Source organism: Halichoeres trimaculatus, unplaced genomic scaffold, assembly GCF_033239565.1.
Source record: "Halichoeres trimaculatus isolate MK-OKI-2021-1 unplaced genomic scaffold, fHalTri1.1 fHalTri1_scaffold_13, whole genome shotgun sequence".
NCBI lineage: Eukaryota > Metazoa > Chordata > Actinopteri > Labriformes > Labridae > Halichoeres > Halichoeres trimaculatus.
Window position 1 is genome coordinate 13,813,247 of NW_027437191.1, and position 22,583 is coordinate 13,835,829.

Consider the following 22,583-nt stretch of genomic DNA (forward strand, 5'->3'; position numbering starts at 1 on the left):
ATAAACACTATCTAACAAACACACCTGCACACTCTCACACACAGAGATACACGTAAAAACTCGAACACAAAGACGGGCTTTCCTTTTCTGTATGCTTGGCAGGGATTTCATAACCCATATAAAACCTTGCGAGGGAGGGAAACCCCTTGCAGATAAATGTGCTTGTGTGTGTGTGTGTGTGCATTAAGAGCAGGATCACATGCTCCATGTGATGAGTCATACACAGGGCTGGTTTGCCAGGGAGCGGCAGGCAGGCTGGTTGGAAGCAGTTAAGCAGGAAACTCATCAGCTATGCACGGCTGAGCTCAAGACTCCGATGAGATCGTCACACGAGACTCTTTGACTTTCTTGTTAACTGATGTTTGATTTGCAGTTGGCTGCCGAAATAGCCGTCCTTCACATGCTACATGCTGTTCTGTTATGGAAGCCGCCCCACACTTTGCAATCAGTGACTTTAGCTGCCAGTTTCACACCTCATTAGTTTGTTTAATGCAATGGAAGATAGATGCAGATGGTTTTGGCGGGAGACAGGTGCGAGGAAACAGGTTTTTGCATGCATGCCACCAAGCCAGACCTTGTCTTCTAGGGTCAAGGACATGTCAGAATGCTTAAGTTCTGTTATGGACCTTGTAATATAAAAAAGCTGTGAAATAAGTAAATAAGTGTCTTCAAGATTTGAGTTTTCTTATGTGAAGTTGATTGAAATCATCAAGGTGCCAATGAATGGAAACAATTATTGATATGATTTTAATTCACTAACAACAGTTAGCTTAAGCAAAAATTAGCTAAATTAAGTAAAGTAGGGGTTATCAAGGTCTACATAACAAAACAGGTGTTGTTGAAGCTTGAAAATTAAAAGTGGTGATAGTAATAGTTAAAAGTTGTTTTGCTGAGAAATTCACATGACCATATTTACCAGATCCATTTAAAAAAAAAAATTGCACTGATTAAACAACAACAGTACTTGAGAAGAACTGGATGCAATTTCCAAAACAAATATGTTTGCCGTGCAGATCAGAGAGAGGGAAGTTTGCTGTTCTTCCTGCACAAACACAGCTTGAAATGGTAGATAGTCGAGCAAATAAAAGGCAGCTTGAAAAATCACAGCTAACATGTTTATCCATCAGAATGAAACCATGAAGCAACGCGAGGCAGACAAACCTGGGCCGATGCTGCAGCATTCTTTCCAGAACAGAAACCAGCATTTAATGTGACTGTGGATGCAAACAATGCTGCTGCGAGGGTGAGGTTACAGAACGGTCTCGTTTGCATACATTTCTATGTACCTACGTTTTTAATTTCATTCTCCAACACCTGGAATGTATAAAAGATTGAACATGCGTCACATATATAAACCATTTCATATGGATTCTTTGCATTTCATTAACATTAAATGCACATCTTAAAGAGAGAAGGAGGAGGAGGAGGTGAAGCAACAGCGGGATCGAATTGGTTAGAGACTTTTTTCCTTGACAGAAAATCCACATCAAATGTCTTGAACATGTTTCATCCTCCGTCTATGAGTCCATATGTGGAATGTAGAATATAGAGCGCCATATGTGTTTTATACTAGCTTATAGGAAGAGAGGGCAGGGGAGAAAGGGTGTGTGTGTGTGTTTGTGAATGTGTGTGTGTCAGAGCACATGAAGAGGTGCCAGCAGAAAGGCTTTGATGATACAGCTGTAGGAAATGGCAGGAGAACGATGAGACAGGGGGTCACTCGTCACTTTGTTCTACTTTGCACCTCAGGGTGTGTAGGTGTGTGTGTGTGTGTGTGTGTGTGTGTGTGTGTGTGTGTGTGTGTGTGTGTGTGTGTGTGTGTGTGTGTGTGTGTGTGTGTGTGTGTACATGAGTGCATATGTGTGTGTATGTGCTGGGCTGCCTATCTTTAACTCAAACAGAAATCATCTGGCGCACCTGGAATATCTCTGGCAAACACTTGCATCCCACCGTCCCTTCCACAGATTGTCTCCTCCTTACAAAGTTTGGCATTCTCCTCCACATCACTCATCTCTCATCCCTCTCCGCCGTCTGATACTGAGGATGCCGCTCCGACTTTCCATAAGGCTCCGGATTTTGACATCTGGTGGCCTAGATAAGCAGAAAACACACTGAGCACATCAGCCGATCTGTGAGGGCTAAAGGGCGATTAAAGCACATAATCTACCTGATATGTAATGAGGGGGAAACAGCCCAGATCACAGAGATAACCACTCAGAAAAGAGGGCTTCATGTTGAGCTGCACATCTGTTCTGTTACAAAAGAAGAGAAAGAGCAAACATTTTTATCCAAAGTCCCTGCTTGTAGGCTCTGTAATTGATTTAAAACACAATCAACACTTCTGTGCATGTTTGCATGAGCTCAAAGTATACATGTGCATCAAGGTGTGTGTGTTTGCATAGCTGCTCCTCTGTGTGTGTTGTTTTGTTTCAACCCTTTTCCTCCAGATGCAGTAAAAGAAAAAAAAAGATGTGTATGAGTCATAGCCTCGTGGTGTAGAATATCAGTGATCTGAGTGTCTCTGATGAAGAGCAAATGTGGAGAGAGACAGACAGACGAGAACCCCGCGGAAACACTCTGCGACAATGCTGCTCCGTTTCCATGACAACCCCTGCCAGGCTCTGCTCGGAGTCTCCGGGAACATCACGTTTTGTCTCTAATGAGGCAAACTGGATCGTTTTGTCCATCTACCTGTGTACCTAGTGTTGTCGCACTCGTGTCCTTGTGCTTTTTATGCTCTCACGCACACACACAAACACACACACAGAACATTGTGAGTGTGTGTGTGTAGGGAGGGTGGTTATGACTGCAGCTTGTGTGTTTACTTTTTGCAGCGTTGGGAGGGTAAATTGCTTCTCTGTGCTCTGATGTGAGACTCGCTATAGACAAATGTGAAAAAGATTGCCTTCTTTAACTTACTGATTTGCACCACTGGGGCAAAGTCAAGGTGACCCTCATACTTCTTCCTCTGCCTCATACACATACACACACACACACTCATGCATGCATGTTCCCGTCATGAAAAGACTAAGCCCAACTGATGAAGTGTAATCAAAAATGACCTCTAACTGGAACAGTCCCTGTGATGAAGATCTGTTTCTATAGTGCTGCAGGTAAAGCATGCTGGGTATTAAATTAAATCACCGCATACTTAAACTATCAGCAGCACTAATCTATAAAACAGTGACAGCATTACTATCTTAGCTGAGTGTTAACACTGGGAACAGTCTGTACTGTACTCTAAGCACACACAGTATACAGATGGCTCCTTATGGGAGGTCAAGCACCTTCTCTTATCTTGTGTCTCAAAGAACCTTCCTCCTAAGTCCCTGCATTATTCTCTGTCATGGTACAGAGCACACCGCGAGAAACAGGGTAAGATCTGTTCACAACAGACAACAAACTGAGGATGAAAACAAAAATAAAACAAACAAAAAAAAAAAAACATGACTGATTGATGTTTTAAAAGAAGACACCAAAGGCAACATACTAATCAGAGTTCATTAGTGTTTCCTCATGGTTTACAAAAGGTTTAAATCCTAGATTAAGTGTAGATTGTGGACGACTTATCTAGAATAATAAAATTGTGGCCTTTACAGTATAAATAGAATCTGCCCTTTTAGAGTTTTAATTACTCATGTCACGGACAGAAGCCATGAGTTTGCATCTCAGACAAATCAAGGTTTCTCCACTATTTTAGTGCTGGAATATCTGTGAACTCGCCATTAACAGAACTGTCAATGGAAGAAACTTCCCAGTAGCTTTGTCGCTTAGAAGGAACTTTGACTGGAAAAACATCACAAGGGATGTTGTAATTATGTTATCAGGGTTATCTTAGAGTTACAACACAACACAGTACACGATTTCAAGCTGGATTCAGGAACCAAATCTCAAGTGTGTGTCGTCAATATGACTTTTTTACTGCTTCTGACCATGTCAGAGTCTCCCTGACCTGGAACTGTAGATATTAAACATGTTGAATATCTACTGTTACGGATCAGAGAAACTCTGATGGAATGCTCATGACAGCCAATCAAAGGAGCAGACTTTGATCAAATGAATGTTACAGTTCATGGGCGCAGCAGCAAATGTCAACAAAACTGTACCAAAAACCAGTTAGGAAATTAGAAAAGAAAACCGGCTTTTGTTAATATTAAAGGTCCCATATTATGCAAAAATCACTTTATTAAGTCTTTTAGTGAAATTTGTGGGTCTTTGGCTTTCCTTCCAGCCCACAAAATTTGATATTTAATCACAAAACCTGTACTTCTGATTTTGGGGACTTGCGGATGTCAGCGGTTCCCTTTTTTGACCAATCAGGAGCAAGCCTGACCTGATTGGTCCACCAGAGCAGATAGCCCCACATCCCCTCCCCGCCCACTCCCCTCCCTGCTGCTGAAGAATGCTGAAGCTGAAGAGCCATCACTGCTCTGTTTTTGGCTGTAAACAGCCACATAGTTCCATGCACAAGCTTCCCATCCCAGAAGAAGACAAGACTGAGTGGCTATGGTTAATTTATCAAGGAAATGTGCCAGCTACACTCAGTAAAACTGTGCATGTTTGTGCTAGTCACTTCACGGCGGACTGCTTTTCCAACTTTGGACAGTACAACAGAGGGCTAGTGAATAGACTGGTCCTGAATCCAGGGGCATTACCAACCATCCACCAACAAACCTGGGACTCTGGAAATGTGAGTATTTTAAATGCTGTGAGCTGTGGAGCAGATGTAAGAGCTTTTCCTCAGTGTCCCCCCTGTCTCTGTGTTAGCTTCAGGATGCTAACTTTAGCCGCGGTTAGCCTGTTGTTTTAGCCTGTAATGTTACGGTAAACGAGCTCCGCTGTTTTTCTAAACATTGTGCACTCAGAGCTTGTGGCGCCGCTCTCAGTGACGCGGAAGAGCGGGGCAGTATCAGCGGTAGGTTAATTAACGTGAAGATCACGCCCACTAAATCAGAGCGTTCTGAACAGAGGGGCTATGAGAGCCTGGAAACAATGCTGCTGTGCTTGATTCATTGTCTTTTTGGACCAAAACATGTTGCTACCATTTCATGAAGACACCAATGATCCATATTACACTGCAGAAAAGGAGCATAATACGGGACCTTTAAGCCAAATTCTTTCCACATTGTTGCTGCTGCATGACAGAACACACAGCAGGATGGCTTGTGAAGATGTTCAGTCTTTTTCTGTAAGGGGCCATAACTCTGGAATGTGTACCACAATTGACCCAGGGCAAACAGTGAACATTCAGTGATGGGCAATACTGCAGGTCTCACAGTAGGAGACATTTCGCAGGAGGTCATTGATGGTTTTTGGAGACAGAAAGATCACATATGATCCAGAAGTCACCAAAAGGGTCTAAAATGGGCATTGCAGGGATATATTAATCATACACCTAGAGTGTCTCTGCTAGCTTGGTGCAACAGTGTTTACATTGAATTATTCAGCATAACATTTGGCAACCTTTGTTTTTTCAGCTATTATAGATCAGGTAATGAAGCTAAGCTACAGAAGTTAGCATCATTTTTACTAAAGCCCTTTGGACAACAGCCAACAATGATGTATGATCACCAAAAAATGAAACTAAATAGGCAGATGAACTCCCAACAAACAAAATAACATGATAATCAATGCAGCTAGGAGCTAACATTAGGCTAACTTTAGCTAAAGATAGAGCTGTTCAAGATAACTTTATATTTGTTTCCTTTTCATGTTGACTTGCTTCAGAACAGATGTGGACATCCTTGTTGACTTTATGCACATTGAGTTGATGTTGTGTACTTTTACAGCTCACAAACATGTCAGCAAATGTAAACACAACTCTAAGCCAAGAAATGGAATTACCCACCCACATATTTTCTTTTCTTGATGTCTCAAACTTTATGGAATATACAACAGTATTTATGTTTCCAGAGCTACCCCTCAGTCTATTGTCTACAAGATTTCTTAGACACTTTTCTGATGTCATGCTGAAGACTTATACGCCATCATTTTCCTGCGCTGATAATTTGTGGTAAAGTAGATGTGAGAAGTGGTGACTGTATGACACAGTTTTCTGAATCTAAAATCCACATTATAAGAAATTCAAAAACCACTGAGCAAGATCTTAAGACAAAAAAAAGTGCCTTGAGATCTTGCAAAATATTTCTTGCAAAAGTTTTGTGAGATCTCAAGAAAATCCTTTTTTTTTGGTTTGTTTTTTTCCATATCCTCTCTGTAAAAAACAGCAACAAGCTCAGAGAAAACATTGATTAAAAAGTAGGTTCTGGACAACTCTTCAGTCCCTTAACACTCCACTGCCTGTGTCCTGGATGTACCGCCAAAGAAAATCAACTTAACTTTTCCTCAAACATACACATGAGAAAATATTTAGTGTGATTGATTACTGTTTCAATGAAATTTCAGGCTGCTGCTAATGACTTTCACATTGTGGTGAAACACAAACCAGTGGCTTCCTGTAAATTGGGATATCAATCTTAACATTTGCGGTCTACTTCAGAAAATAGCCAGCAGTAAAGAAAGGAATTTGAAAATGATAGTTAATAGACTGCATCAGTTAAAACCGCACGTATGGTTCCTTGAATGTGTGTGTCCTGCAGTCTGGCTCCGAGGCCCGCAGGTCCGGTGGTGGGAGATGATCTCACCATCATGCCCACGATAAATGCCGGATCATTCAATTATAGAGCAACACAATGAATCATTCTCCTCTTCACTGACAATATCCTCCACACTCCTCGCATCTAACACCGCCAAACCACACAAGATGGCCCCGTTATCTTGGTAATGCGGATAAACAGTGACAGTCGTCTCAGACAGAGGGCCATTTCAATGGTAGCAGATCAAATGAGAGCTCATTATGGAAAAAGTGACACATCGGTGTCTGTTGCAGAGCTTACAGTCAGGACGTGATGGGATTGCAGTCCTGCTGGGATGCCTGTGCCCCTGCAAAATTCCTCGGCAGCCTGCATGAAATGAAATCAGTGAAACGAAGCTTCGGCCCCGTGACTTAGCTGACAGAAAAAGATGCACTGCTTTCACTTTGTGTGTGCGTGTGGCATTATTTCCATCTCATCCTCTCACTCTCTGTGTCTATCTCTCTCACACAGTCTCAGTCTTGTCTTATTTCACAGTAAATGTGTCAGTCATGGGTCTCATTGCTGGAACAGCCTGTCAGAGGCTATATCCCCCCTCCCCCCGATGGCCATTTTCCGCACTCTCCTCCATTTTTGGACATTCAGGGAGAAAAAAAGAGCAAGGGTTCATACACAAAGGAAGTAAAGCTGTGTTTATCAGGGTTAACTGGATTTGGTGCAAACAGAGTACCGTTAGCTGATCCTACTGCAAGGCTCTCACTGTTGTGAACACACAAAGCAAAATTAAGAGCAAGCAGTATGAATTTAAAAACAAAAACAGACAAAAACAAGAAAAGCACTCAGAGTGCCCAGACCTCCGCCAAGCACATTGTGACCATCACGCAACACTTTAGTCCTACTTTAATGTTATACTCCCTTTCAGCAGTGAGACAGTGACAGTGTTGAAAATTATGTTGACCCAGTACATATTTCCTATTCCAGATCTTAGTATCCAGAATATTTCCAGGATCTGGATCGTACTTTTACATCTGTCAGAAAATATGGTGACCTTGTCTTGTATTCTCTTGCAAAGCAATCCGACCATTTATGGTGGAGTTATATACACATATGGTGAAAATGACCCTATCCTCATAGTGATAGGGAATCCTTTAAAAACGTCCTGGATCCAGATGGTGATCTGGATCACCTAAAAAATTTCATCACTTCTTTCTTATCCCATTTTAAACATTTCCTGAAAATTTCATCAAGATCTGTTCATTACTTTTTGAGTTATGTTGTTCAGAGACAAACTTCCCAAAAACATAGGCTCCTTGGCTGAGGTAATTATCCCATAGAGGTCAGTAAAAGATGAACAAAATCACTCCAAAGACAAAAAATATATATACTATAAAAAACAAGGCTTGGGCTTTAAACCTGTAGAATTTCCACAGAGTAGCGACCTTCCTATAACCCAGCCTTCTTTCCCTCTATGAAAGAAAGTGGCTGTAAACATCAAACAAGGCATTCTTATACATATTTTATACCAAATATGCAATGGATTACTATGGATTATTACAGTCAGTATAGTGAAACTACATAAATAATAAGACTTGACGAGAGTTATGGAGAGGGAAAAATGCAGTCTTCACACTGTATATCTCCAGACAGGCTCCATTACATGGCCTAAGCCAGCTGGCTGTATGGTTAGGCTTCATTTCACACAGGTATTTCCATGTCTGTGGTCTCCTCCACGTCTGGGCTCCAGCCCAAAGAAAATGGACAAATTCAGCATGGAGAACACAGACCTTTGGGAGGCAACCCTGAAGTTAATTTGACACTGTATATTTGACAACCGGTTGCATATTTGAAAAACAATCCGTCTTGAGCCGTTGTGTCAACAAGCTGGAGGACAGCAGCAGGGTGCAGCGTTTCTCCAGAAGTATTTGTGGTTTATTTTACTGGGAGAAACTTTCTTCAATCACGTCAAAGCGTCAAACCGAAGCAGGGCAACGGATATCTCTGTCAAAGCCTTTGTCAGTCTTACTGATTGAGTCAGCCCAAGGCTAGATATGTCAGAGGAGTGTTTGGCATGCCAGGAGGCCCTTGTATGTGCAAAGTGGTCATAAAATTAATGAGGAGAGCCCCATGTGGCTAAGAAAGGCGTTCAGCTGCACATGGTGTTTCACACAAATGTTAGACAAACTATATGACAGATATTAGCTCTTTTTTTCCCACTTTGGCTAAAAAAAGAGTATGAGAGAAGGCTGTTTTACTCTGTCTCAGTGTAATATACAAAGATTTTACAGTTACGTGTTACTGAAACTGTTAGGAAATGGACAAAGCGTCCTCTGCTATCACAAATTTCAAAACAAAAGGTTTTTGTCATTAAGTCATTGTAGGTGAGTGTGTTGCACATCAGGTTTGCAGATGACATAATGACATAATGACACATCCTGTTAATTTTGTAACACTATCTCACTCATCTGGAGGTGTGGAGCCATAAAAAGCATCAATGTGCCACAAACAAAAGACAGGCAAAAAGAATGGTTGACAACTTGTAGGAAAAAAGTTATTACTTCTTGTTTATACTAAAAAAAAATCAACCTAAAAGATGTGGTGTTGTAACAAATATCAGCACAGAATGGATTTGACCTGTACAGCCTTAACCCATGTATGCCTACATTTTTTCAGAGTTGTAAGGTATGTAGCTTTATCGGTTGAGTCCCTCTCAATCATGTTATGTATTTTTTTTTTCCATTTTGTACTTTGTTTTGAGGTAAATAGAATTTTATGACTGGCAACATTTTTTGCCAGTGGTCACACAGCTTGTCACTGGGTCACCTAACAATTATATAGAAATAAAAGTAATCATAGTACTAATAGATTAATTTTAAAAAACAATAATAAAGTCATTTTTTTAAAGGTGGTGTGTGGGGGAGTGGGGGGTAGTAGGTGTGGGCATTGGCTATGGTAAGTACTTGTGTGTCAAGGACATAGCTCCTAATAAGAAATGTGCCCACCAGCAACTTTTGTTGCCACTCACAGAAATAAGCCCATGAAAAAAAAAAATGTCCCATGTACAATTTTTTGGTGAAAGGTTACTCTAGAGACTTGAATGGTAAATATATTTTGGGGGAAAATCACAAGAAATTTATTTTAAAAAATTGGCCCTTTCCAGAAAGATTTGCATCCACCATGTCTTCCACCAGCAGGAGCAGGATCAGATGATGTCATGTGACAGGAACCACTTGGAAACTATTTTTTATAAACCATAATATTTGTCTAAGTTATCTACTAGCATATAAGTGGAAAAAGTTGTATTAGTAATGCTGAGATTTTTTATTGAGAGAAGAAAATGACAGTTGCTGCTGGTGGGGCAAAACTGGTTAAGTGTATGTGAGTCAATATGTCAATATACCTGAGCTACATTTATCCAGTGTTAGTCTAATTCAGGGGTGGCCAACCAGTCAGAGACCAAGAGCCACAAAAATTACTGAGGTACGATAGAGAACCACGTCACGCACACATAAACAGAATGAAATAAAATCAATACATTTCAAATTTTCAAAGCGAGAATTACTGTGTTTGTTAGTGTGTTAGTGTGTTTTGTGTGTTAAAATGAGTACTAGAGAAGAGAAACTGAAACTTAAGTATCAATGTGTACACCCAAACATTGATCAACACTGATCCCCACGTTGGCATCAGTTTATCAATATTTTGGATTGATCAGCACACCACTACTCTTAACTATATATATATATTTTTATGAAAGGATCAAGGGCCGCATACTAAAAGGCAAAGAGCCACATGTGGCTAGCGAGCCACAGGTTGGCCACCTCTGTTCTAATTTTACATCTGCACACGTAGAATGATTCTTGTCCGGTCAGATTTTTTTCCACACCTAAATATTAAAAAGGGTTAAGTTTCACAACATGCAAATCTGTATTTATGGTTACCAGACGGTGTACATATATCACACCCACTCACTTTAGACTCCATAACTGGATTCCACACTGAAAGTAAATGTCAAAATTACAATCCCAAACTTTAATGGTCATAAAAGGAAGGAAGCAGCTTTATGGCTGCACCCAAAAGTTTGGAACAATCACAAACTTCAAGTACAAAAACTTAACTTGACATCTGTATGACTATGACAGATGTGCATGCTCTAGAGACTCTGGGCTGGAGCTTTAATTGGGCAAGACTTTGTTTTCCTCCATTAACTGGCGGATATGAGAGGATGACTGGCTGAACTGGCGTTCTTTCAGCCAGCCAAGACCTCTGTTATTACACAAGTGCTGGACCTCTGCCATGTTGCACAACTCAGAGGATAGGTGAACCCAGAGGAGCTGGATCAACCTGGCTGCAGCCAGTGGAGAATAAGAGTCAATGGACTGTGAGTCTATGGGAAAGTGGAGGATCAGTGTACTTTTTTTTTCTGTTTCTGCGACATTAAATCCATGATAGATGATATCTGTAGTGATGACAACTTGGTCACAGAAGAGATGTAGAGATGAAAATATTTACATGTCCAGATAGCGAGTTGACCCGGGTGAGGAAGGAATGTGTGTGCAGTTGCAATGCACAAACACACACACACACACACACACACGCTCACACACATATGCTGATCCCAGCATGTGTTTCCTGTATGGGAATGCTTCAATAAGTGCAGTATGCTCGCAGTGAGTGTGCAAGAGAGCCCCAGCGAGACAGAAAGGAAGTGAGAGACTGAAAGAGGCAGAGAGTGAAGGCATAACCTAAGGGATCAAACCTAAACCACAGGATATTTTTGACCTTGAGGGTGAGCGGGTGAAACAGGGAGGGGGGAGGAAAGAGTAGCGAGAGAGCGAAAAAGAGACCAAAGGAACAAAGAGATGGAAAGAGAGAAGCAGAGTCTTTGGAAAACCTCCAGAATCCTCTGCTCAAACCAACCATAAAATTCCAACTGAAGCCACGAAACCAGTACGAGGACTGACGAGGGTGCCTTCTGCCCATAATGGGTGTGTGTGTGTCTGTCTGCATTTGTGTGTGTGCCTGTGTGCTGTATGTGATTAAAGGGTCCAAGCAGAGGAGGCCAGGAGGCAGACAAGTGATGCAATCCACGGAAGCAAAGGAGAGGACACAAGGGCAGCAGGAAGGAAGGGAGGGAAGGGAGGAAGGAGGAATTGTTGCTTCTGGAGATCCAGCTCTCTCCAGGAATGTGCTGACGGTCATGTCCCACACAACCCAGAAGACTGTTGCATTCTGGGAAACAGGGCAGAGGTGACACCACCTGTTTAGGCAGGCAAGCAGATGATAAAATCACACGTTATAAAGAGATAGACTTTATGAGTCATAGCTGTTAATTTCCTGAAGTACAACAACCATTGTCAGAGTAGAAATATGCAGGCTGGAGGCCCGGTCCTCCTTCACATAACAGCAGTGAGGATCTATTTTAGTGCAAGCTACACATTGTCCACAAGCACCCACACAAGCTTGGTGGGTAAGGTGATTGGTAAGCCTGCACAAATAGTCTATTTATGAGCATGGTGAGAGTGGGTGGTTGTCCTTGAGCTGGTTTGTCTGCCGTCTGAAGTGCTAAGTGCTGTATACAGTTACAATAGCTAGAACAAGCACAAGGACAAGTGAAGGTGGAGAGGGGTGTGGAGGGGAGGAAAGGAGGAGGGGAGGCCGAGTGTGAGAGGGAACTGGGAATAGAGATGGTGAGTCAGAGGCCGTTTCGAAAGTAATTTAATCTCTGAATGCTGTGTATCTTTTCATCAATGAAAGGAAGGAATTTTGTGAGCCAGGCTAGCACGAGAAGGAAAACATCTCTGAGTCTGTCTGAAGGGGAGCGCATGGAAACAATTCACAGATTATTTTTTGCTCTTATGTTGTGTTGGTGAAGTTAGTTGTATCAGTACATGGCATTAACAAAAGTTTTCCAAAAAAAAGTCTGTAGCTGTTCAAGCTCATCAACAATGCATATTTCAGCCTTTGTAGTGTTGTGTGAGCATTCATGGAGGGCTCCCCACAGGTGATCATTCTACTCTCTTCTTTTCTTGGGCCAAGGAAATTACTGTTCTGATAGCCAACATGGATGGAAATGAAATTACAATGATGGACATGAGTCAGTCACCTTGGCATACTAAGGAGTTTGTATGAAAAAGTACTTAGGAATGACCTAAAAAAAAAAAAGAGAGAGAAGGGAAGGAAGAAAGATTTGTTTAGAGTATATGTACTGTTGACTGGGGAAGTTTGAGAATGGAAGGATATGGGCTCTTGAACCAGCACTGTAACCGCACAGTTAACTTGTTTCTAGCCACCATTTTGCCATATCAAAAATTCTTTAAAGCTTTTTTTTTTTGGGGGGGGAGGGGGGGGGGGGGTTAGTATGTCTGCATTTACCCAAAGTGTTTATAGCTCCAATGACATCCACTGGGTGGTACTGCTGTGCAGAAATATTATTGTCCGAAAGCTATTGAAAGACACATAAGTGACACAAAGCAGCGCAGCTTCTCAAAATGTTTGTGGGCAATATGTGAAAATTAAGGAAAAAAATTTTTTTACAGATTTTATTTCTACAAACCATATCGATATTACTTTGGCTGAGGGGCATTTGTTAGACGTTTATGTATGAGTCCTCTGGAAACATGGTGAACCGCTTGGTTGAGATGCCAATTTTAGCTGTCAAGCTGTCAAGTTAAGCTCAGGTCCCTAATTTCTCATTTTGTACTAATTTTCAAACCATTGCTAATTTTTTGAATTTGTAAGGTTTGCAGACAGTCATTTCAAAATGGCTGTGTACTGTGCCACATGGAGCACGAAATGTTTTGATGCTGTGTTGGCCGGTTTTAAAACAAAGTATAAAAAAACATTGATTGAAGTTTGTTGTTTTTTTGGTCCATGCAACGGGGCACACTCAGCCTGTATCTCCCACAGAGCATCTCAAAGTACAGCTGGGACTCATGTCCATGGCATTCCCTCCACACTCACAGTTACAAAGATGGGTGCTTTGCAGACGGTTCTGGGTATAACCCTTTATGATGGGTTCTAGGTAGAGTCCTATGGAAGGGTTTCAGGTGCAACCTTTATAAGGGGTTTTGAGCAGGAACCAAAAAGAGTTCTCCTCTGACGACCTTGTATGGTTCTAGTCTGCACCTTTACTTCAAAGAGTGTAGAAATATTTGTGAGCCAAATGAGAATACTAGCATACCAATATTTTTAAAATCATAGACTGAACTTATAGCGTTAGCGAACTAGCTTTGTTTACAAATCACCGTACCTGACATGCTGCTGTTAGTGGTGACAAAACTTAGCAGTAAAGGTTCTGAAACATATGTTAAAATATAACTTTGTAAATAGTGATGTCAGACTTATCAAATCAGAGAGCTAGCCAAAAAACTGGTTGTTATTCAAGTATAGTCCTGTACTAGTGGTAAAAGCATGAATGAGTACTGGTTCAATGATGTTATGAAGCTAATTCACTTCTTTTCTAACTACAAACTAGCTAAATTTACTAGTAGTGTTCGAAGAATAAACAACAGTATATATATGAAAGCTGTTTAGCAAGTTTATTAAATGTGTAACATGGCAACTATCTTTTTGAGCTTGCTAGCTTGCTAACTAAGACAGTTTTTTTTAATGTGTCATTACTTAAGGTTTGCATGAAATAAAACAATTTTTTAATCTAATAGCTGAACAAAACTAGAGTGAGGCAACAACAGACATTAAGGTTTTGAGCCATGAATGGAAATATTAATGTACTTGTGTGTTTTACTGGTATTAGCTAGCTGGAATGGTGACTTTAGCCAATTAGATTTTTTCTCAACAGCAAATTAAGTGACTTGATCAATTGTAAACCGAACCTGGTAATTGTTAACAAGCAGAACTGGGGAATTATCAGTCACTGAGATTTCTTCCATGCACGACAGCATATATCCCTGAAATTTTGTGGCAGCTTTGTGGTCAATAAACCCATATTCCAGCTTCAGACAGACAAATAATGCACCAAAGAAATACATTTTCTTTTTGCTTGCATTTCATCCTATGTGGTCATGAGCAAGGACATGACCCAGAAATACTGCGATTTGTCATCATCCCTTGCCAAGAGAGAAAAAACACAGTTCGTCACTATGGGAGAAAGCATTCTGCAATTTTAGTAAAGTAATGGTTTCTTATGTCCTCAAGCTATATTGTGGTTGAGAGGCTTTCCAGCAATTTTTGGACTGACTAAGTGTGGTGTGGTATCCAGCCAGAGTCAGGGAAAGAAAAGGGCAAAGAGGAAAGACGTTAGGTAAAGTGTTAGGAGGGACTACCAGAGACAGGTTTGGACTGCTGTGTGTATCCTGGCTAAGCAAACTTGGCCTTGACAGGACTGCACAAACATGTACAATATTTGACACCTACCCAGTTTCTTCCTTCAACAAATACGGGTGGACATTTTTTCCCATTTACAAAAACAAACCAAAACCATTCTCCAAGTCTGCATTAAATCCTGTGTCCCATTGATAAAAAAGGGAAATGAAACAAAAATACAAGAGCATAAAATGTGAATCCATGCAACATGTTTCCTTTTAACTAAACCCTGTGACTGGAGGGGAAGAAAGAGACACCACAGAAAACTAAGTTGGACTTTTCAGTGATTGGTCTGGCATCAGCTGTGTGGTTTTGTGTGTAAGCACAAAGAGAATGCTGCGGTTATTGTTGGACCACCTCTGTCTGCACTTCCATGTAATGTTCTGGTGTTTACCATCACTGGTTTAATTCATCTGCAGGGATTATGAGTCAGCCCTGTTAAGGAGCTGCACAGAGGTCCTGCAAGGACACTGACTGTCTTGCTTACCCTTGTTGCATCCAAATTAAAGTGTTTGCGCGACTCCAGCACACAAACCGAGCCTGGACACAGCCTTCACCACCAAACTCCAGAATCCTGCTGTGTTTCTGTACAGTGTGTTCAGTTTGGAGCCTTAAATTAAAACCGGTTTTGGCTATGAGTTGTGTTTTTTCACTCACACAGTGCACATTTTGTCACGTTGTTTGTGCACTGTGGAACGTCAGCACAGATATTTTCGGTACGTGTGGAGGAGTCTACCCGCTATCCTGAGCAAACAAGACCCAGTGTTGGTAGAATCCTGTGTTTGCTGAGCCCATCACCTTTCAACAAGCATTTACACCTCTACTTCTCCAATGACAACCTGATGATATATCTGTGGGAGTTTAATTTGCTACTGCAAGGCCTGGTGATGCAGCTGGCTATTGTGCATGCCATGGGGAGACAACATCTGGATCCTTAACTGTTACATGACATCTTCTACATGACGTCTTCTCTCTGCAGCTGAATCATGCGTCCTTGAATATCACAAAATGCCCACAGTCATTTAAAAAGTCAGCCAGTAATACCACGAAAAGTAGATTAAAACTAACACTTATACTGAGATGACTGTTTGACCTTTTGTTATTTCAGTGATGCAGCATTTGTTCACCCCCCTGATTACATGTCTGCTGGTGATGAAATGTAGAAACCTTTGTTTCCCTGCCATGTCTTCATTATGACAAACCATCCAGTGACAACATCACAAACCACAACTTGACATTATTTTTACCAACAGTGCTATCTAGAATCTGACACTTCAAACTTTAGATACAAAGTTCATAGCTGTGTCCTGCTGAAAAGATAATATCACCAAGTTCTTTGTAAACGCAAGTTGCAGTTCTTTTTTTTAAGGGAAATGTTCCATAATATTAGCCAAAAAATGTTTATGTATCTAAATGAGGGGTTGAGCCCTAAGTGAAAAAAATTTTTTCTCCTTCCTCTAATCTCAAAATGTGCTCTTATGGCAGTATACAGAAAATTAATTTTTATGACTTGTCTCATTAATTTGCACAAAGTAATTTGATATTCCATTAAAGCCTCAGCTTATTTTTGTGGTAATACTTTATACAACATTAATATCTATGCAAATACTTCAGATTCCCATGAGTGTATGGTTTCAGCTCGTTATATTTGCAGATGTTCTGTGCCTTTTCTGTAAAGATGAATCAATAAGGATGGTTTGTGTGAAAAGTCTAATCCATGAAATATGGTATTGCAGGGGAGTAATGTAATAAAAGCCAGACGGACACAGTGTTCCAGGTCAGAGCTGTAGTCTATAGAGCTTTGGTCCAGAGACCAGCATGAGTCACCGGAACTTAGCAGATTGCTAGCTTGCAAAATTCATTAAGACAAATGTAAGGTATATGGATTTCCTCTGGAAGAAAACAACCCTGGCAGCTGCAGAACAGCACCCCAGTGTATCCCTGAGTAGCTTTCCATACACCTTAGGAATGACAGCATGCTTTTTGCAGCCTGCTGAATACTGCTGATCTGAAAGTAAATGAATAAGCTTCAATCATATGTTTTGTTGTCAAAGAGCTATTCTGATTCAACCTGTAGTAGTAGTGAGTGTCCAACCGTGCAGAGGCTGATTTACTCGTGCTGGTGATCTGGTAATGAGACATTAAAACTGATAATAAACGTAGCCGCTGTGGATACCGTTTGTACTGACAAAAAATGCTCATTAAGCTGTTACAGAGGAAACCGAGCTGCTTTAAATCTCCAACCCTAGTTTGCACATCCATAAATGTACATCTGTAGAGTGGCGCCACCCTGTGGACGTAAAGCAATAATGCGCATTAACGTTTTGGTTTTTGCCATTTACATGAAACCCTTATATTATGATCATTCAGAGGATTTAAAGCAAATCCTGTACGATTTAATTATTGTTAACCAGGACTTGTGCCAGTCAGTTGCTGTGAAATTGCAGGTTAAAAAAAAGAATATCGTCAAATATCGCCAAACTGTTGACAAAAATACAAGGAAAATGCAGTTTGGTCTGTTGGAGCAAAACTACTTTTTCTTCTAACGAAACAAATACAAAGGCGCATTTTTTTTATGTTTCTCTACAAGACATGCTAAACTGATCCAGGACCAGTAGATGTAATCACGTATGTGCCGACTTGCTGTGATGATAAACCATTCGCTGATCCCAAACCAGCCCTGTCGACACCGGATGTGGGTTGGAGCCGTTTTCGTGAGCGATTTCTACAGGAAATACCTTCCGCTGTATGGAGAGAGCATTTGTGAAGGGCTGCCATTTTAGCGAGCTTACGGTAAGAAAACTTGCTTCGTGTTGTTGAGTCGTCCACTGGCTGCTGCACATTCATTGCACTGTACAGTACATTAAAATGTATTTCATTTGCTGTTCCTAACGCGTCAGCTTCGTAATGACAGCTAACGGTAGCTAGCTGGTATGTTAACGTATGTGTTGTGCTACGGTTAGCAATCCTTAAGCTCAATTTGCAACATTATCAAGACAAAGACATAAATATATCGGTTGTCAGTCACTATATGAAACTTGGCTAATACCGGTAGATGTTATATATTTTGGAAACTGATTAAGAATTGCATCCGGTTAGAAAATACAGGGGCAGAAATTACATTTAGGTGCATGAACTTTTAAAATACCAAAAAGTAGACCCAGCAATGATTAAAAAAATATATATGCGAGGCTTTATGTGTAGGCTGCCTCTCTTTTTAGTTTTATCTTTGACAGAGCATTTTTGTTTCCTGTTGTTTACACATATAATGTAACTCGGGGATTGCAAATCTCCCCTTTTCCCTCCCCTCTCACAGCAGCTTCAATGAAACATGGGAGTTAAAATAATGCAGCTGACCTCTAAGTCCCACCATGAAAACATCCTGTCCTCACTGCATGAGCTAATGGTGCAGGGACACCTGAGTGACGTCACTGTGCAGGTGGACTATCAAGGAGACACAAAGAAGTTTCTAGCCCACCAGGTGATGCTGGCAGCATCCAGTGGCTATTTTAAGAAGACCCTTCTCTCCCAGGATGCTACCAGAGACAACCTACTTCTTTCAAATATGCATTCAAGCTGCTTCTCCAAGTTTTTGGAGTTTGTGTACACCGGTCAAGTTAAGGTCCCAAGAGACGAGATTGAGGATGTTAAAGCAGCAGCACAGTTTTTAGACTGTGTGGATCTGTTAGAGGTTTGTACTGAGGCTTCGGATGCTGAAGTCATAGAAAACGTACACACAAAACATAAAAAGAAAAAAATGAATCCCGCTCACACCGAGGACCTGGATGTTGCCAAGACAGAAAATAGGACCAAATTAAAGAGGACACCTCAAAGCTTACTTCTTAAGAGGCGGCTCCCTTCACATAGCTCTGAGAAAGAGGTTGTCTCAAAAAAGCGTAAGCCAAAGGATAATGTAACACAAGGAAAAGTGTTCAAAGTAAGGTTAGCTGGTCGTAAAGTCCTTCACAGGAGTTTAATTGATAGGAAAAAGGCAAACGGTGAAAAACAGTGTAAGACTAATGAAACAGAGGAAGATGTGGACTGGACCAAAGCTGAACCTGCAGTAGATGATCAAGCCGAAACTGGAGATGAATCATGGATGGAAATGCCAGCCCCTGATATGGACGATTGGGATTGTGAGGAGCAGGGAAGTGATCCCGAAGAAGATATGTTATATATGGAGGAGGAAGAAGAGGAAGGGGAGGAGGAGGGGCAGTCCAAGGAGCCCATAAAGAGAACATCCAAAGCTCAGTTCCAGTGTGACAAGTGCCAGCGGACCTTCCACTATGAGAGAAGTTACTTAAAGCACATCAGGTAAGACATGTTAGCACTGCTGGGTTAAATGTATCAGGGAAGCAACTTAAACCTTTTCTCAACTCTTTGACATCAGCTCTGATAGTGTGTTCCTGACTGGGCTTAATCCTAATTGTGAAATTGTGTTGTATGTGGTGGCTATAAAAAGCTGTTTTTTGTAACCTGTGTTTGTTCTCCCGGACAGTACATATCATGGAGTACAAGCAGATGTCATCTACCGCTGTGAGACCTGTCTGCAGACCTTTGCCAACCGCAGCAACCTGAAGATCCATGAGAAGCACGTCCACAGTACTGAGAGGCTCTTTGCATGTGAATCCTGCACAAAGACTTTTAAACGAAAGAAGGATGTTGTCCGCCATCAGCGACAGGTACTGACCATACCTGAAGCTTATTCACTCTATTAATGTGCCAAGATAAATATACAAAGGTTAACTTTGAAGCATGTCTGTGTCTGTTAATTTCAGGTTCATGAACGCAACAACCTGCGACATGTCTGTACTGAGTGTGGAAAGGCGCTCAGCTCCAAAACAGCCCTGCTGTTGCATGAGAGGACACACACAGGTTCAAAGCCTTATGAGTGCACTGACTGTGGGGCAAGATTCACTCAGAACTCTGCTCTCAAGATGCACCGCAGGTATGAAGTACTGGAATGCAGATGTAAACATCAAAGTTATTCTGTTAATTTATCTATAAACTCAATAAAATGTCTGTTTTTTTGCATGTAGGACGCACACAGGTGAGAAGCCGTTTGCTTGTGATGAGTGTGATTCCCGGTTCACTCAGAAACACATGTTGGCTTATCACAAGCGGTCTCACACAGGTAAGAGTGATGCAGTGTTGAAACTATCCTCATTTCTGAGATTTCTGAATTTTCATGCGCCATTTAGGGATTTTATAACTTGTTAATTCTGTTGATTCTGTCTCTAATTCTTATGTTAGGAGAGAAACCGTTCATGTGTGAAGCCTGTGGTAAGAGCTTTGCATCAAAGGAATACCTGAGACACCACTCAAACATCCACACAGGGTCCAAGCCGTACAAGTGTGACAAATGTGGTAGAGGATTTGCTCAGAGGAATTCCCTCCACCAGCATTTAAAAATACACACAGGTAACTGTTTGACCATCAACATTTGACATTATTACCATCTATTTTAGGTTGGTTGTCATTCCTTCTTTGCTTTTTTCTGTCTTTTAACTTGTCTCTCTCGATTGTCAGGTGAGCGTCCATACAGCTGCAAAGACTGTGATAAGCAGTTCACTCAGCTCAATGCTCTGCAGAGACATCAACGCATTCACACAGGGGAGAAGCCTTACATGTGTGGTCTCTGTAAACGCACCTTCACAGACAAGTCCACCCTGCGCAGGCACACAATGGTGAGTAGCTGCAAAGTGTTAAATGGAGTAATGGTTATGCTTGTGTTGCAGCAGGACAAAAGAATTCCTGAAAACATGATTGTACAATGTCTAATCAATGCATGTTTATCCTCTAACAGTTGTGTTTAAAAAGACAATAAGCCCCTCCAACTGCTCTGTAAATAACTTGAGCTCTTTAATTATTCAGATTCATGATGCAGATGCTCCCTGGAAAAACTACCTCGTGGTGCTGGAAGGAAATGTGGAGGAAAAAAAGCCCAAAACCCCGACAAAGGAAAAGACAGAAAAACCAGGAGCAGGGGAGAGAAAAGGCTTTTATGGGAAAAACATTAGTATCGCCGATGCCATCGCTGCTGGTGGTGCTGCTAAAACCAACGCTGACTCAGTTGTGGTGCAGACCGAGCCTGTCACCCTCCCTTCTGAATGGGCCACTCATGGAGCCATTGCTCTGGTCAGCCATGGCGCCCTCGGCGGGATTACAGTCATCCACACCGAGGTGCCACCTGGGACTCAGCTCCAGCCCATAGTAACCACCGACAGCACTGGAGCAAGTGTCATTTCTTTAGACGGATCCACCATCCCTTTCTCTATCCCTGTGTCCATGGCTCAATCTATACCCTTGGTCTCAGACGCCGCTTCTACTATCATGGTTCCTGTTTCTGATGGCACCTTAACATCAGACACAGAGACCCCGACGATGTCTTCATCGTCTGTGCTGGAAGCTGCAGCCTCACAGACCATTTTAGCTCCAGATTCAGAAAATAAAGCTTCAGTGGCTGAGGCAGAAAGTTTGAGCCCTGATATCCAGACTGTGATTATTTCTGATAAGGGTCTAGAACAAATAAATACTGTCCAAAAAGATGAGCAGCAGAAGACAGAAGAGAAGCCCACAGCTGAACCTGAAGAGGCCCAGACATGAGATGCTGTGTAAAAAATGCTGTTCTAGTTATATTTTATGCCTTTACTGAAGGGGACAGGACAGTGAATGGAGCAGGGAACAATGGGGGATCACATTCTGGAAAGAGGCTGCAGGTTGAATTGCCCTGCTGCATGCTCGAAGACCAAAGCCTCTGCACAGGAGGTACATGACTGGACCACTAGGGCAAACCAAGACCCCTTTTAGTAACATGTTCAGGGTGTAGGGAATGTAAAATGCATATCAATCCCTGTCTCTGTGTTGTTTCTGTACATACTTGACCATTACAAATTTGACAATGTGCTGTTTCATAATACATAGAGCTGTAATCCAGTATTTCATGAAGACTTGAATGTGATGTTCAGTGTTTGTCTCAGTTATTTGGGGTGTAAAGTCTTCATTAAAACCCAAAAAGAATCATCAGTTTTGTGGACATTTTGTTTTTTAGCTATGGTTCAACCGCAGTGTGTGATGAGAAGCATGAATTATATCCTCAGAATAAAATGAAGGAAACGGTTAATTCCTTTCATATTTACCCAAACACCACGTCAGGTTTACTTCGTAGCACTCACATTAACATAGGCCATCTGTTACATCATGTGTTGAAGGATTTACAAATTTGGTGTTGGGTTTAATGTTCTGGGAAATTTGACAGAAGTCCTTGCCAGCAGCAGAACAGCACCCCTGTGAATCCTCAAGTAGCTTTCCACACACCTCAGACACACTTTCTGCAACTCCCCTCATGATTTATGGTCATCTAAATGTAAATGAAGCACCCTTAATCCTTCAAAGTTCTGGCACGTCTCTCTCCTTGGAACCCTTTCCGTATAAACACAGCTGTTATTTAAGCTGTTTATTGACAGGAGGTACCTGTGTAATCCCAGAGGATTTAAAAGGCTGCAACCAGCTACAAAACCTCAAAAAGGTTCAGAAAAATAATCACTGGAGTCTGAATCTTTAACTCAGTAAACAAAGTTTGAATGGGCCAGTGTGGCATGTTACAAGAAAACTGTTGTGACTGATTTAATTTGCATGTTTAATCATGTGGGCAAAAGAAATAAATATCTG

General features: G+C 41.4%; 1 protein-coding gene and 1 long non-coding RNA gene across 4 annotated transcripts; one reads left to right on the forward strand and one right to left on the reverse strand.

Annotated features, from left to right (window-relative positions):
* Positions 1-1,954: 1,954 nt before the first annotated feature.
* On the reverse strand, positions 1,955-7,033 carry LOC141801613 (uncharacterized). The gene is made up of 3 exons (XR_012599418.1): positions 6,897-7,033; positions 2,168-2,252; positions 1,955-2,091 (listed from the first exon to the last, which is right to left on the reverse strand). It is a non-coding gene; the product is annotated as an uncharacterized LOC141801613 (long non-coding RNA).
* A 10,597-nt stretch (positions 7,034-17,630) lies between these two features.
* gzf1 (GDNF-inducible zinc finger protein 1) lies at positions 17,631-21,924 on the forward strand. 3 transcript variants are annotated; one of them, XM_074685965.1, is made up of 8 exons: positions 17,631-17,705; positions 18,229-19,226; positions 19,411-19,594; positions 19,691-19,860; positions 19,952-20,046; positions 20,166-20,333; positions 20,442-20,599; positions 20,787-21,924. In XM_074685965.1, exons 2-8 carry the CDS (start codon positions 18,244-18,246, stop codon positions 21,516-21,518), a joined length of 2,490 nt encoding a protein of 829 aa, XP_074542066.1. In that variant the 5' UTR covers positions 17,631-17,705; positions 18,229-18,243; the 3' UTR covers positions 21,519-21,924. The 3 variants fall into 3 exon arrangements, with proteins under 3 accessions (XP_074542066.1, XP_074542067.1, XP_074542068.1); XM_074685966.1 differs by having other exon boundaries at positions 17,663-17,705; positions 18,232-19,226; XM_074685967.1 differs by lacking the exon at positions 17,631-17,705 and adding an exon at positions 17,824-17,843.
* The last annotated feature ends 659 nt before the right edge of the window (positions 21,925-22,583 follow it).

Bases quoted from the DNA above. Each gene is read 5' to 3' on its own strand.
- gzf1 (XM_074685965.1), top strand. From the start codon at position 18,244: ATGGGAGTTAAAATAATGCAGCTGACCTCTAAGTCCCACCATGAAAAC. The intron at 19,227-19,410 runs GTAAGACATGTT...TCTCCCGGACAG, and splicing joins AGTTACTTAAAGCACATCAG to TACATATCATGGAGTACAAG. The intron at 19,595-19,690 runs GTACTGACCATA...TGTTAATTTCAG, and splicing joins TTGTCCGCCATCAGCGACAG to GTTCATGAACGCAACAACCT.